Source organism: Phalangium opilio, unplaced genomic scaffold (genome assembly GCF_054372755.1).
Source record: "Phalangium opilio isolate 3A_F unplaced genomic scaffold, DU_Popi_V2 ptg000070l_1, whole genome shotgun sequence".
In the NCBI taxonomy this organism is placed as follows: domain Eukaryota; kingdom Metazoa; phylum Arthropoda; class Arachnida; order Opiliones; family Phalangiidae; genus Phalangium; species Phalangium opilio.
The window spans coordinates 12,134,881-12,149,218 of NW_028324182.1; the positions used below are offsets into that span (position 1 = coordinate 12,134,881).

Below are 14,338 nucleotides of genomic sequence, written 5' to 3' on the forward strand. Positions count from 1 at the left end.
ATGTCAGTGCTCGACTTGGCTGGGAGCACTGCCGTGCTCCCAGATCTAATTTAATTTAATTTAATTTAATTAAGGGGGCATCACTAAAACTTTATTTATTCCAGAGTTATCAGAAATACCCTGTATGTGTTTAAAATACCGTATAGTTTACTTTTTATTTGGTTTGAAAACAACTTTGGGCTCGTGACTTGATATCAAAAATTGTTGTATGTCGTAACCCGTTTGACTTATACGAGAGGGGTTAGCAGGTGCTAGATTCAATCACGTCTGTCTATCTATAGAGTTTTAGTGTCGCGATCGACAAATTTATTAATGAAAAAGAAATAACCTTAATTCCACCCCAAAAAAGAAGTTTAAATTTCTCCAAGCGTCGCGATTGCATTCATGCGTTTAGTTGTTCGGCGACTTTTTTTTTGGGAAAATATAGTTAAGCGAAAAACTTTAGCCACCATTATCATTATCTGCAGCCAAATGAGAAAAAAATGCTCAAAATACCACCGGGGCAAAGAATTTTATAACTCCAAAGACCTAGTGACACACTACATGAGTGTTTGTGCACTTTCTTCGATTTGCTTGAATATTTTTCCACATATTGCCAAGTGATAAGATCAAGAATTCCTTTTTTTTTCTTCAGTAAACTTCTTATTGTTTTAAGAAATAACTAGACCCTGATAAGTTTTTTTTCCTGTTATCGAAAGTTAGGCTCTTACCCCGTTGAATTCTTAAGTACTTGCATGGAAACAAAGGTTATTTATTAAGTTATTTTACGCTTAAATAAGCATTTAGAATGGGTTAATTTTGTTATATCTATTTGATTTAAGTTTGCCTAATAGAAAATGATTTAAACGATCAAAGAAAAACCAAACTTAATTATAATAAATAAAGTTCATTATAATTGAATTTTTTTAGGGTAGTGTCGTTGGTTAAATTGTAACTTTAACCCTTTCTTACGACGTCTTACTTCCGATAACATTTACATATCTTAATTATTAAACTCAGGAACTAACTCTCATTCATATCTTTGATTGTTATTATTATTTGTTCTAGGTTTAATGCGCAAAGTCATCTAGTTGGGTGGACACGAAACTAGCTAGAATACTTGAAACTCAAAAATCTGGAAGCAGGCGGCAGATGGCCACGGTCCGGTGCCTGGGAACCGCCAAGTCGTTGTTTGTGGATGAATGCCAGGAGGGTAAATCGAGGAAATAGGAGGTGAAGGGGAGAAAGAAATTGGGGAAGTCCTTCGGCTTCAATTTTACCAGCAAAGTAGGTAGGAATAAAAAAGTACTTTTTATTTTTTTGGCACGAACTTTAGCCACGCTCGCGATCTTTTCACGACGACACACGCTTTTGGGTTTTGATTTTCATATTTTGAAAATGCGTATTTCAAAGGGCGAAATGCGCTGGTACAATATACTTAACACTGGACCACTGGCCGGTGTTGTTTGGGGCTGGTTTTAAAATAACAAAATGTGATATTAACCCACTTTAACATGTATACAAGAAAACGTGAAAAAATTCACATCACAGAGTTTGGTTGGGTATAATTTGCAATTTAAAAGGGCGTTTCTTTCTCGTGGTATACTTAAGCTATTTTAGATAATTAATCTTGACCCTCATCAGTTCAGTTTTGAATAGAGTTAAAAAATGTCAGTTCCGGCATACAGATATTTTTGCTAAATATTTTGCTAGGACCATGCAACTAAAGTGTTTTGTACTTGAAAAACATTAAGATATACCTTTTTTCTTGCGATTTTATTATGAATCGTGAGAAAATTTTCTTTAATTCAACTTTTCTTTAAGAACAATATAATATATTCTTAAGACATTTAAAAAGAAAATGTCGTACGCTATTCCGTAATTTCGCCGGGTAGTAATTTTGGGTAGTTTTTCACGGTCCTGTGATTTTGTAATAAACTAACTATAAGGGGTTAGGACCTTTTGATATACTACAACCAGTCTTGTTCTCGGACGGTATTGTTCTTAATGGTCGGTCGACATTGAAATTATAGCGCGCGCTCATTTTTTCCTTCTACAGTCCGTCCACCCTTTAGATATACCGGAGCAGTTCAGCTCAGTTAATTGAGAACGATCGGAACCAAAACCGGCCGGCATTGAACCCAACCAACCTCATTCGTTAATGATTCTTCCGTCGTAAGAAACAATAGTTATTATTTCAAACCCTTCCATTAACGAAAATATACACGGTATGGTGTTTTGGGAGAAGGGGGCGAATATTTTTACTAATGGTCAAAAAATGAATGAATTTAAAGAAACAATGACCTTCTCCTAGTCCGTGTTTACGTAATTGTAACGGGTCACAATCAGTCATTAAACTCTTTATCTCGCGATTTATAATAGCCACTAAACGCTGTTACGTTTTGAAGTGAAGAACTAGGAAGTTAACCAACATTTATTTGTTTTAAACAAATGTTTTGATAAGGATCATTACGAAATTGATACACAAGTAATTTATCTCTATCTTGATATCTCTGCATTATTTTTTTTTGTTCTGTTTTTCTGCTGGACCGGATACAAAAAAAACCACATGGTCTCGTGCATGCTCTTTCAAAAGCGCGGGAAAAAAGCGCGCGTGGTTTCGGGTCGCGTAGATTGGCCTGAGTTACAAACAAATACCACCACTCTTTCTACAAGGAAAAAGAAATCTTGAAAATTTTGTGAAATGAAAAATGGGTAAGTCCTCTTTCTCTCTCTGCGAGGGTGGCTATTGAATTTGTCGTGTAAAATCGTCCTTGAATCGAAGAGCTCTCTTGTATACTCGAAGAAAATGACATAATATAATGCTTGAAGGGACTCGCCTCTTATCTAGAGTCCTGTATTGTCTCTTATTTTTATCCGACGTTTTCTCCTGTTATTAACCATAATGTCTTTCCGGCCGCCGGTTCCCGCTTTTTTTGCGCGCGACGTTATTTGTAAAGGACAGTTAAAAGAATTAAGAGGAACTTAAAGGGTGGGTGTGTAAATTCTAGCAAAGTATGCCATGTACGATCTCCTGCAGGCTGCAGTCTAAGAGAGGTCAAAGTGCATCGAGTTACGTTGCTAGAGCGGTTTGAGGGGTTTTACGAATGGTTCAGGAAATTCAGGGCTTAACGGTTTCGAGGACTCTGTCCCAATTGCCCCTGTACCTTTAATTCAGGACGTATTTCTTCTGTCAAAATTGATCCTTAGCCACGTTTTATCCACAAATGTCCATGGTAAATCGGAGGGTCCACCTGTTTCAGTCAATTTCATTTGCAAGTCTGGATCGGGATTCACATGCAGTTGCGTTGCGCGTCATAGTCGCGAGCCGAACGCGTGTTTGTCTTTGACAACCTTTTTCCCAACAAATCGGCATAGCTTCAACGATGGCCTCCTCTTCTTTTCTGTCTATTATTTTCTCTTAAGTTCATCAAGGGGTCCAGACCAAGACAGTTTTTTATTGAGTCGATAATGCCTCAGGCTGCCTAGCCGACGCGGTTTGCCATAGAAGTAATTCGATCATACCAGCTAGTTTTACTCGAGAAATGTTCAGGACGTTTAATAGAGTGAAGCGACTTGTGTCGTCGAAGTTTATCATTCCGGGGCTTCCCAAGTCCCTTTAGGGTCTTATAAGGGAGGGCAAGTACTTGTAATTTATTGACTTGAAGTTTATTAGAAAAACCGACCGCCAAGTTGTCTTTGAAAATGCAACGCGATTCCCAACCTGTTATTAGCTAGCGTCACAACGAAATTTCGTACGAAAGTTCTCGGCATATAGAACAACTAGCTGTTACCCGCGGCGTCGCTCGCGCGTGTAATAAGAGCTACCATCAAAATGATACAAAGAATGGGTAGATTTTACTGACGACTAATATTTTTGTAGCATCCTAGGGGCGAAGGCACTCGGCGTTGCCCGTCAGCCCGTCGGGACATTTTTTATTACTTTTCACGCGGACATTATTCCATAAAGAAGGGTTTTTTAGTTTTTGGCCGCCATTTAAAAAGATGGCAACAAATCGAACCCAAAAGAGCATTCAGTCTGTCTATAGGTTAAACGAAACCCGTGTACTAAATATCTGTGAAATCGGTTGAAACGCGCGGACTTTGTTGCATAGAGAAGAGTTTTTACATTTCTGGGCGCCATTTTTTAAGATGGCGGCGGATTGCAAAAATCTTTCTTAGTACGCGCCTACTACTTATGAGTAACGTTCCTGCAAATTTTCAGCCTTCTAGGGCAAGCGGTTTGGGCTGGGTGTTGATTATCTGTCAGTCTGTCAGTCAGTCAGGACTTTGATTTATATAGATATAGATTTAATGATAATTTTTATATAATATATGTACAGTGAGTTTCATACGGAATTTGCCACGTTATGAAGTGTCGGCAGTCCATTTTTTACTACGGTTAACAGAATTGGTAACCATCTAAAAGGATATTATAATTTTTGGTAAAGTTTAGCTTGGGTTTAGGTATAATCCGAGTATAGTTTTTAATTTCATTAACTTAGAGATTTGGATGGACACAGTGTGGTTATGGTTATGTAATGCAAACTTGGAATGGTTGACAATACAAGCCTATTTTATTCAGGATGTAATAAGCAGTATTTTTACAGAGAGCAGAGGGAGGATGGGGAAATCCACTTATGTATCCTGGTTTTATATATATTTAACTACCACGACGGTTGAAAGTTTTAAATTAACGTTAATAGAGATAGCTCGCCTTCCCGAGTTCGTTACGAGTTCAACCACTATGAAATTCTCATATCTCATTCCTTTTTTGGTGTTTGAAAGTCAGAAAGTTTTAAAACATGGGTCTAATCTAATTTAAACGCGGTGCGGTTTAATGCGTTACCCATGATTCCATTGGTTTCTTTAAATTTACTTTATAAAAGGGTTTAGAAATTCGTGGAAAGATTTATATTTCATCGTTTGGCATGAATGAGTCCTTTTTCTAATGAAAGTGGTTCGCGTATTTGAAAGTACAATGACGTGTTTAAATTCATTAAAATGCTTTTAATTTACATTTTAAAAAAAAGCTGGGTTATTTTTAACGTATACCGGTATTAATTGGATCGCGATACGTCTTCCCTCTGATAGCATGAGGAGATGAGAAAAATATCAAGGGCGACTATGGCCTAAGGCCTTCCCGAATCTCAGCGAGCGAGATTTAGTCTCATGTACAATTATTTAGTAATGAATTATGAACTGGGCACCATTAATTCCAAAGTATTTTAATCGATTCCACCTCTTTAGTGACATTTGAAGGAAACTTCCAAGCCATTATAGTCTATTACATATAGTGTAGGAACAAGTGGTCATGTTTCAAATACAGCTAGAGAACTGCGGAGAAAAAATGTTTGGGGAGCGTTTAGTTTGATAGGGTTGACACATTTAAGTGCATTTATTCTTGAAATTGGGTATGTTAAAAAGTAGCAAATTTAGGTTGAAATTAATCGTATTGGGTCAGTTAGAGGCCGTGAAAAAAATTTAAGGCATGAATATGTACCTTGACCTATTAGCTTCAAGTGCCATTATCCGCGTCTGATCACCGTCTACTTGCCCAATTACTTTCTTAAACTAGCTATTCACGACGCGCGTGTTCAGTGGAAATAAATTTGGCCACTTCATTGGTCAGTTCGCATGCTTCCCGCGTTAGACACAAAATGCATGTTCATGTTCATAAAAGCATTTTTGCAAAAGAGTAATTATTGCATTAACTTACCATTCGATTCTGACACTCTTCGTGGCACTTTTGAAGGACATTGTCGGTAAAAATCCCATTGGTCAGTATCAGTACCGACAAAATGAAAAAGTCAATAACGAAAAAAGTGTTTTTTCGACCCGACATTGTCACGTAGTTGTATGTCCATCCATATTGAGTTATCCCTGACTTCTGAACGCGAGTGCGAGCATCCAGACCGCGGAGAACCATAGAACTACCCAACTTCTCTCTAATCTATCTCTCTACTCACTCTCAGACACTATGTTCCCCTCTCTCTGGATACATGGGGAGGGATATCAAAATTGTATTGAAATTCTCGTAGAGGATGGTTGGTTGTTGTACTATAGTTATATAGGAACTTTGACACAAAGGTTTTTGATCCAGTAACTCGGCATTACGTCACGGAAGGTTACGCTTGATATGATTGGACACCACCCGGTTCAGTAGCAGACGATTTTGTACAGTGTACAGTAATCGCGAACGTTCATTGGATGGGACGGAGCCCGATTAAATTTAGATATCATATTAGTTTCAAATTAAAAGTTAATTCAATTCGGAAGTAACTTGTGGTAGTTGTCTGCGTGGTATCTGTAGAGTAGAAGACTAAGAATAAATGGGATAGTTACTTCTTTATTTATAGAGATTAATGTATATCAGGATTTAATGTTAAATTTAATCTTCAAATGTAAAATTATGTACTTTAAGTTAACGAGCAGCGGAAGTTAGTATTGGGAAATCCAAAATGACAAGTGTTTTACACTTAAAAATGTATAAACTCAAGTTTTTGTTTAGAATAAGAGGAAATATACGATAAGACATATTGAATCGAGTACTGGCGCAAAATGTGCTTGATAAAGTCGTACGTTGTTGTTCCAGTGTTTCTCCTCGCCAAAGGGTTAGATTTCCCAATTATACATTTCCGACTATCATCCTCTCCCAGTTTGAGGTCAAAGACTCGATAATATTCCGAATAAACATACTAAACGGCGTTTTAATTATATATATTAATTAGTTAACTATAATACTCACGTAGCATTGCACGGGAAACTTGCTTGAATTTTTTATTGGGTGTGTGAAACGGATTTTCCAATTTTTATCCGACTGATTTTATGAATGAATTTGTAAATTTTATATGTAAACGCCCAAAAAAATTGTTCGTCTTCCCCTGAGATTCCCTACACCGTTTGAATCTCATTATTTAAGATGATTTTCCCCTCTTTTTTCAAAGGGATATCAAAAAGGGATAGGGTAGGTAAAGGTAAGGGTCTATCGGAAGTGATTTTTGAATGGGATGTTGGCTAGCTCCGGAAGCGATCACAATGGCCCCGACTTCCTCGCGGTGGCTATAGGATGTGATAAAAAGGGACCCAACCCATACGCCCGTTCATGGACGTGGAATAGAACTACTACCACCAGAGAGCGGAGATACCTTTTTTTTGTACCTTACTACCTAGTTTTTAATGTCATGGGAATATTTGTGGGGAAGCCATTTTATGATATTAATGCAGGATGTTATATTTTAGAGCGTTTAGAGCCGTTAGTATTCAGTAGGAAGTGTTAATATTTATATTTATATTTATATTTATATTTCGTTTCTAATATTGTCAGACTTTTTAGGGTCTTATTGATGACGAAGAAAGTTTACAAATCTATAGACGAAACTCTTATCAGTTTAATAATGTATGAAATTCTGAGAAATTAGTCAATTTTGCTTTTGAAGTAGATTCTGGTATATATTGTTCCGTTTTAGTTATCAATTATTACTAAAAATTTCCTCGTTAAAATGATTTGTTTCCCTGAAAAGCTTATATATTTCGCTCGTCCACGTGTTTTTCAGTTTAAATTGCGCGCCTTTTTTCGCGCCAAAAGTTTTGGTAGGTGTCGCCGTCTGGTGCTCAAAATGTAAGATTTCGAGGGAGAAAAAATTGGAGATATTCCGCGTCGGCGCCTCCGCGCTTAGCCTTTTCTCTCTCTTTAGAATCGTCACCACGTGTACGAAAAGCTGGCGATCATTCCAGTCTTGAAAGCCGATTAATTCAATCTAATATAAAAAGTAAGTTAAATTTAAATTTATTGAAATGTTTGCTTAATTTTCCCATTGTTTTATATAAGCAAGATACGAAATATATTGTGAATTTAGGTCTATTATAATAGAGCATGTCGGGCCTTAGCCCTAACTTTAAGTTAGGCCTTTGCTATATAATTCTATGGGATAGGCTTAATTTCTAACCCAACCACGTTTCCATATTTTAAAAAAATTAAGTGTTTTAATATTAAAAATGTTAAAATTAGGATCATGGCTGTTGGAAAGAATAAGGGATTGTCTAAAAGTGGAAAGAAGGGAGTTAAGAAGAAGATTGTTGACCCTTTCACCCGTAAGGATTGGTATGATGTGAAAGCACCTTGCCAATTCACCGTCAGGAATGTTGGAAAGACCTTAGTAAATCGTACTCAAGGAACCAAGATCGCCTCGGAAGGTCTCAAGGGCCGTGTCTTCGAAATTTCCCTGGCTGATTTGCAAAATGATGAAGTTGCTTGCAGAAAGTTCAGATTGATTGCTGAAGATATCCAAGGACGTAATGTCTTGACCAACTTCCATGGAATGGATTTGACCACTGACAAATTAAGATCCATGGTCAAGAAATGGCAAACCTTGATCGAAGCTAATGTTGATGTTAAAACAACCGATGGCTATCTTTTGAGAATGTTCTGCATTGGTTTCACCAAGAAGTTTAACAACCAAGCGAAGAAAACCTGTTACGCCCAACACACCCAAGTTAGGGCTATCAGAAGGAAGATGGTCGAACATATGGTCAAGGAGGTTTCAGCCAGTGATTTGAACAACGTTGTTCAAAAGCTGATTCCGGATAGTATCTGCAAAGATATTGAGAAGGCTTGCCAAGGCATCTATCCTTTGCACGATGTCATGATCAGGAAAGTCAAGGTCCTGAAGAAGCCAAAATTCGATTTGATGAAATTATTGGAGTTGCACGGAGAAGGTTCGGGAAAGGGAGCCGTTGTTGCTGCTGCTCCTGGAGAAGAGGGAGTTAAGGTTGATAGACCAGAGGGTTATGAACCTCCGGTTCTAGAAAATGTGTAAAAGATTTTTCTAAATAAAATAAAATGGAGAAATGTGAATGGGTTTTTTCTTTTTTGAACTGAAGCTCATTTATTTCATAAATTGACACATTTTTTTTTTTTACAATTAATAATTATATATATATATATCTTTATAAAATTTTCAACAATAAATTAGGGTTGTAATTGTAATTAATTTTACATAGGAGGGATTTGGCAAGGAATACTTTCTTAGAAATTATTTATTTTCACAGGGAATTTAATAACTAATTGTGAGGATGGAGACTGATAGTTTAAAGGGAGGGTGAAGTGGAAAATCAAGTGATTTTTTATCGATTCTTCTACCAATTTTAAGACCAGTCTGCATAGTGAAACATTCAGGAAATACCAACTCCGAATGATTTTAAAATTCAAATTAGGTTCAGATTTTAAGGATAATTTTAAACAAGGACCTCCGACCAATCACGTAACGCCCTGCCTTTTTGCTAACAAAATTATCGCGGCACGTTCCGTGTTGAATGAAATTTATCACGAGATTTGATAAAATTCGCACGTGATGTCACAATCGTGGCGCGAGACACAGAGCGTGCCACGAGAATTTTGTTAATAAAAAGGCAGGGCGTTACGCGATTGGTCGGCAGTCCTTGTTTAAAATTATCCCTAAAATCTGAACCTAATTTGAATTTTAAACTCATTCGGAAGTATTTAGTGAATGTTTTACTATGCAGAATGGTCTTATAATTAGTAGAAGAATCGATAAAAAAATCGCTTGATTTTCCACTTCACCCTCCCTTTAATGAGGGATACAAAATGAAACTAAATTATAATTAAATCAAATTAATCTCTATTTGTAACCCTTATTCATTTTACTCATCATTGGTTCTACATTTTTCTGGTCTGACATCTTTCCACCAATCATGTGGGAACAAATACTTTTGAATTTCAATTTCCTCTTTAGGAAATGCAAATTTTTGCTCTAGGAAATTTGTAGTAGGTAAAGGAGGCTCGACAAAACGAGGTGCGAAACAATGTAGGGTATCACAAGTATCGGGTGGTAAAATTCTATGTTTCCATCCTATCCTTCGGTAATGCCCCATTATAGAGTCTTTTTCAAACAGTATTAACTCAGCCTGGGTGCTTGGGTCACCTTCTATGTGAGCCAAGTAAACTCCCACCCCTGATTGATATGAGAGAGCAATTCCGTAACGTTTAAAAGTTCTTATCAAAAATCCTTCATCAACTTTGGACACTTCCTCGTTAAATAAACATAACTGGATTGTTTTGCTCCAAGGTAGAGGTCCATTTGACTTTAAGGCACCCCAGAGAGAATTGTAACACAGAAAGTGAGCTAGATTGAGGAATGTCAAGGCTTCTTTAAGTTTAGCGGCTAGAATATCCAATTTTGTTTGGTCTTTAGAAGATAAGACGCATTCGTCACTGGTGGGTGGTTTGTCAGTTGCAAGCAAATTGGAGGGAAGTAAGGTGAATAAAAGACCAAGAATCGTTAGGCAAATAATAACGACTAGAACTCTGGATCTCCTTAATCTTTGTCTGATTCCCATTATTTATTTATTTACAAAATGAAGGCTCTGTGACTCTGTCCTCTCGGAAGAAAGTACCTGTAAGTTGTAACAGGGGTGAAAATTATTTTCAGCTTTTCTTTACCAAAAAACAATAACTTTACCTCGTTTTTAAAAACGTATAAATCTATACATAACATAAATTTATCTACGAGAGAAATTAATTGCATACTTAAATAAATTTTAATTTGCGAGATTGATTAGTTTCCACACAAATACTACATACTTCCATCGTTGAGTTATGCATGCATGTGCAAGGCTTGGCAAAATTCTTAAAATTACCGTATACAGCGCCATCTATCCGCAAACAAACTAACTAAACTATTGATTAAAATTTTTTAATAAAAAATAATTATCGTTTATAAGATTAATTAGTTTTAAATAAACAGTTTTAATCAGCAATTTTTTTAATTATCTATGTCACATTATCTTTAATGCTAAAAGCGACCTTAATTTTGAGGACAATGACAGCCCTATCAATCACTTCTACACTCTTTAGTAAGATAACGTGAAATACCAACATCTTAGCGATTATACACGTGATATGTATAATTCACCGTCCATGGATTATATAATTCCGGCAATGGAAAGGGATTTACCGTATTTAATTAAATCTCTTTAACTATATAGTTTCTCTACCTTTGATGTTAGTGTAAGAGTATGTCACTTCGGATTCCGGAGATGTTGACATAGCGTTAAAATTTAATCTTATATCCATAGTAACGCGTGGGTCTGGTTATAGTTTGCTATGCGGAAGTTCTGTCTTTAATGAATTTTAATATAGGCGGAATATCTTTTGAACCAAGAAAACTAAAACAAGCAAACAAACACTCGGGAGCTTCTGTTTGAATTAAAATAAACTTTGAATCTTTCTTTTCATTTTATAAAACTTTATTAAGAACTTTTGGTATCTGGGAAGATTATGTTGTTAGGTTTAAAAGTCAATTTTACATTTGTGAAATTATTCTAATCCCCCGAATAGAGCTACCAAAGCTTCCTTGAGATCGTCCTCAACGGCGTTGACAAAGTAGTTTTTGATTCTCAAAGCGATCTATTGAAAATGAGAATTAATTTCACGTAGCCATGAATAATTAACTAATAATAATAATAAACAATAACGTAGTTTGTTTCTTACGGGGTTGCTAGTTTCCAAATTACTAGCGTAGTTTCGGATGACGTTCAAACCGTCTTGGCTTCCAAGCTATAAAGATAATACTTTAATAACGAATACCATGACAGTTAATTTACACACGTTTTTTTCCTTACAACAATATCTTTGACTTGCAAGAAAAGTTCCCTCAAATCGCTTCTTTCATCTATGAATAATTGAGCATAATTAACTCATTTTCTATATGTCAATTATTTCAAATACACCTACCGTAATAACCGTAAAAGTATCCCACATTTTGGAATAGTTCGGTAAAAAGTTCTTTCAAGTCATCATCGCTAGAGTATTGAAGGTATCTCTTGATGAGAACTACCACCTGTTATAATCTAATCATGTAAGGTAATCCTTGAAATTTAAAAAACGGTATATTTTGGCGATCTTACGGGATGGGTGGACACTAGTTTTTGATGGGCGTATTCTCTGAGGACGGCTATACCTTTGTTCGAAGACAAAATCTGCAGGAAAATAAAAATATTTTGACATGTTTTTTGTTTTTGTTTGTCTCCTGAGTAAGCTTAAAGGAAAGCTTGTAGGATTTTATTTTAAAACTTTGTACTTACGACTTGCTTGATGCGAACAAACAGATCCCTAAGTTGAGTGGTAGAGTCATAATCTGAAATAAACAGGGGACCGGAACCTTTCAATTTCCTAAGAATTTTGCCGCGTCGAAAGTAAATATTTAGACGAAGAAGACTTACTTCCGTTAGAGTTTTGAATTCCGGATAAGAGTTCGTCCACGACTTCCCTCAAATCGTCGTCTTGGGCGTTAATGACGTAATTTCTAACGCGAACTACGATCTAGACAACCCAAACCCCCCCGCCGGAGATTAGTTTACTAATTAATTTTCCTTCAATTAAGCCCTTTATGATTATTGAAAAGAGGCCGTCTTTATAAGTCTTACTGGATGTACTGCTTGCAAATCGCGGAAATATTGCTTGAGGACAGCTAAACCTTCATCCGTCCTTAACTACAAGATATTAATAATTTACTAAACCATCTCTTCGCGAATTTATTAAATACTTTCATGAATATGGAGCTGTTAAGGATGAGACTTACCACTTGGTGGGCTCGTACGAATAGCTCTCCCAATGCGGAATAATCGCCTCCTTAAAATATAGGAACTATTTTAACTTAATCTTTACTTGCAAAATTGGCATTTCAAATTTACGGTAGTATGCTAGGGAATCCTCCAAACCCGAAAGTAATTCGCTCAAAACCTCACTAACATCTTCGTCCGTGGCGCTTCCAGCGTAAGCTTTGATTAGGAAGACAATCTACAAAATTAAAAGAAAAAGAACTAAATTTTTCGAAGGCTTATCTTCTACAAGGCTTCGTGTATTCTTACAGGGTGTTCAGTTGCCAAGGAACGAAGGTACCCTCGAACTTCCGTGATGACCTTTGGCGCCCTCAACTATTTTAAAAAACAATATTATTACTGAAGCATAGGGGGATAAAATAGCTTTAAGCTTATACATACCATGTTCCTTAGTTCAGTGAATATCACCCCTAGTTCGAAGTCGGCGTCGTAGTTGACACTTTTCGAGGGTCTTTCTGTTATTGAGTGTAAACAGTAAACGGGGGGCTTAGTTCCTCCTTATCATCCAACGTTTATCGTTTACCTAATGTTGACATACTTGACCCCTCCCTGTCTTGTTGGTGGACTAGAATAATAAAGAGGCTTACGTTTGAGACGACGCGTGATCTCAGCAGAAAGGTCATTGATTTCACGGCGTACTTCCGCCAAAATATCACCGGCCTTGTCAACGGACAAGTCGATGGTGCTTTCGATTTTCTGGCGAAGTTCTTCAATCTATGTAAAGATACTTATCTGTACAGATTTTTGTAAACGGAAAATGCCATTAACTTAAGTATGGAAGGGTCATTACCTTGGCACCAATGGTGTCTCTAAGGTCATCCCTACGTGAAACGAGATTTTCAGCTTGGTCTAAGAAGCGGTTTAGAGCTCCTCGGACGGCTCGGAGAATACCCAATTCGCTGTGAATGATAGCTTCTGCTTAGTCCAACTTCTTAAAAGCCTATAACATATCATAAATCCGGCACTTACTAGTTTGAGTTGTCCAAAATATCATCAACGTAATGTAGAGAATCGTCTATAACCAAATAAGCGGAAGAATTTAATATATTATTAAGCAATGGAGATCATTTCGTCCATCACTCATCTCCAAGAGAAGTTTTACGCTAAGGGAAGGGGAAATGGGGTCTCGTTAAATCAGCTAGGGATAAAGAAAGAATTGCTCGTTACTGGGTTGGAATAGGGTTGAACCATGGAGATGGGTTTTATGATCCATTATGGACGATAATCCTATATTGACTAATTAAGACGCTATTAAAATCTTACGTTCGGACGAAGCCACGACCGCCAAACCACAAAGAGCAGCTACTAAAAGGAACTTCATTCTTAATTTTAATCCCTATATAATTGAAAGAATGTGAGTTAATTGATAAAAATATATTCAAAAGACTTTCCAATTAAGCGACAAATTTCGACCTTTTTCGAGCGTGTAATCCCAAGTATGACTTAATTTGGTACTTCTCTTTAGGCCTTTTATACCGATTCGCCAGTCGAACCGAAAATTTTATTTAGTATCTCTTTGTTATCTAATAAATTTCTAGACGAACATCTGTTGTCTTTCCATCTAAATTTGAGAAATTTGCCTTTAATTAGATGGAAAGCTTTTATCGTAAATTTAATGAGCAATCGTAAATATGGGAATGAATTTGAATTTCTGTGGGAATTAAGCCATCTTGTAGTTCGCTTTATACCCAGTTTCGTAAGAGGCGTACCCTTTCAT

The 14,338-nt window shown here is 36.6% G+C and overlaps 5 protein-coding genes and 1 long non-coding RNA gene across 8 annotated transcripts in view; 2 read left to right on the forward strand and 4 right to left on the reverse strand.

The window, feature by feature from the left end:
* Nucleotides 1–6,285, reverse strand: part of sev (receptor protein-tyrosine kinase sevenless) — a 34,034-nt gene extending 27,749 nt beyond the window's left edge. For both annotated transcript variants that reach the window (XM_089843245.1, XM_089843244.1), the window contains exon 1: nt 5,699–6,285. In XM_089843245.1, coding sequence (XP_089699371.1) covers nt 5,699–5,908 — 210 coding nt within the window. In that variant the 5' untranslated portion in view covers nt 5,909–6,285. The remainder of the gene's footprint in view (nt 1–5,698) is intronic.
* The window catches only part of LOC149661679 (beta-1,4-galactosyltransferase 4-like), a 118,366-nt gene that overhangs the window by 29,311 nt on the left and 74,717 nt on the right, over nt 1–14,338 (forward strand). Inside the window, exon 2 of the mRNA XM_089843260.1 lies at nt 1,048–1,270. The gene's annotated coding sequence lies outside the window, so the exon portion shown is untranslated. The remainder of the gene's footprint in view (nt 1–1,047; nt 1,271–14,338) is intronic.
* On the reverse strand, nt 4,536–5,591 carry LOC149661681 (uncharacterized). The gene is made up of 2 exons (XR_016368977.1): nt 5,483–5,591; nt 4,536–5,316 (listed from the first exon to the last, which is right to left on the reverse strand). It is a non-coding gene; the product is annotated as an uncharacterized LOC149661681 (long non-coding RNA).
* On the forward strand, nt 7,593–8,836 carry RpS3A (ribosomal protein S3A). Its single transcript, XM_089843264.1, has 2 exons — nt 7,593–7,751; nt 7,991–8,836. The coding sequence occupies exon 2, from the start codon at nt 7,995–7,997 to the stop codon at nt 8,796–8,798; it is 804 nt and encodes a 267-aa protein (XP_089699390.1). The 5' UTR covers nt 7,593–7,751; nt 7,991–7,994; the 3' UTR covers nt 8,799–8,836.
* On the reverse strand, nt 8,036–10,645 carry LOC149661683 (uncharacterized). 2 transcript variants are annotated; one of them, XM_089843267.1, is made up of 2 exons: nt 10,529–10,645; nt 8,036–10,395 (listed from the first exon to the last, which is right to left on the reverse strand). In XM_089843267.1, the coding sequence occupies exon 2, from the start codon at nt 10,336–10,338 to the stop codon at nt 9,643–9,645; it is 696 nt and encodes a 231-aa protein (XP_089699393.1). In that variant the 5' UTR covers nt 10,339–10,395; nt 10,529–10,645; the 3' UTR covers nt 8,036–9,642. The 2 variants fall into 2 exon arrangements, with proteins under 2 accessions (XP_089699393.1, XP_089699392.1); XM_089843266.1 differs by having other exon boundaries at nt 10,461–10,598.
* Nucleotides 10,796–14,296, reverse strand: LOC149661684 (uncharacterized). The gene is made up of 17 exons (XM_089843262.1): nt 14,035–14,296; nt 13,885–13,957; nt 13,591–13,636; nt 13,412–13,520; nt 13,209–13,335; nt 13,003–13,076; nt 12,871–12,936; nt 12,694–12,799; nt 12,582–12,631; nt 12,427–12,492; nt 12,223–12,322; nt 12,085–12,137; nt 11,908–11,979; nt 11,735–11,840; nt 11,623–11,672; nt 11,492–11,557; nt 10,796–11,407 (listed from the first exon to the last, which is right to left on the reverse strand). Exons 2-17 carry the CDS (start codon nt 13,940–13,942, stop codon nt 11,318–11,320), a joined length of 1,239 nt encoding a protein of 412 aa, XP_089699388.1. The 5' UTR covers nt 13,943–13,957; nt 14,035–14,296; the 3' UTR covers nt 10,796–11,317.

Excerpts from the sequence above, each read along its gene's own strand:
- LOC149661684 (XM_089843262.1), bottom strand. The coding sequence starts at position 13,942 with ATGAAGTTCCTTTTAGTAGCTGCTCTTTGTGGTTTGGCGGTCGTGGCT. Across the intron at positions 13,521-13,590 it reads ATTTTGGACAACTCAAACTA|CGAATTGGGTATTCTCCGAG; the intron begins GTAAGTGCCGGA and ends TATCATTCACAG. Across the intron at positions 12,493-12,581 it reads TCGTACGAGCCCACCAAGTG|TTAAGGACGGATGAAGGTTT; the intron begins GTAAGTCTCATC and ends AATATCTTGTAG.
- RpS3A (XM_089843264.1), top strand. The coding sequence starts at position 7,995 with ATGGCTGTTGGAAAGAATAAGGGATTGTCTAAAAGTGGAAAGAAGGGA.
- LOC149661683 (XM_089843267.1), bottom strand. The coding sequence starts at position 10,338 with ATGGGAATCAGACAAAGATTAAGGAGATCCAGAGTTCTAGTCGTTATT.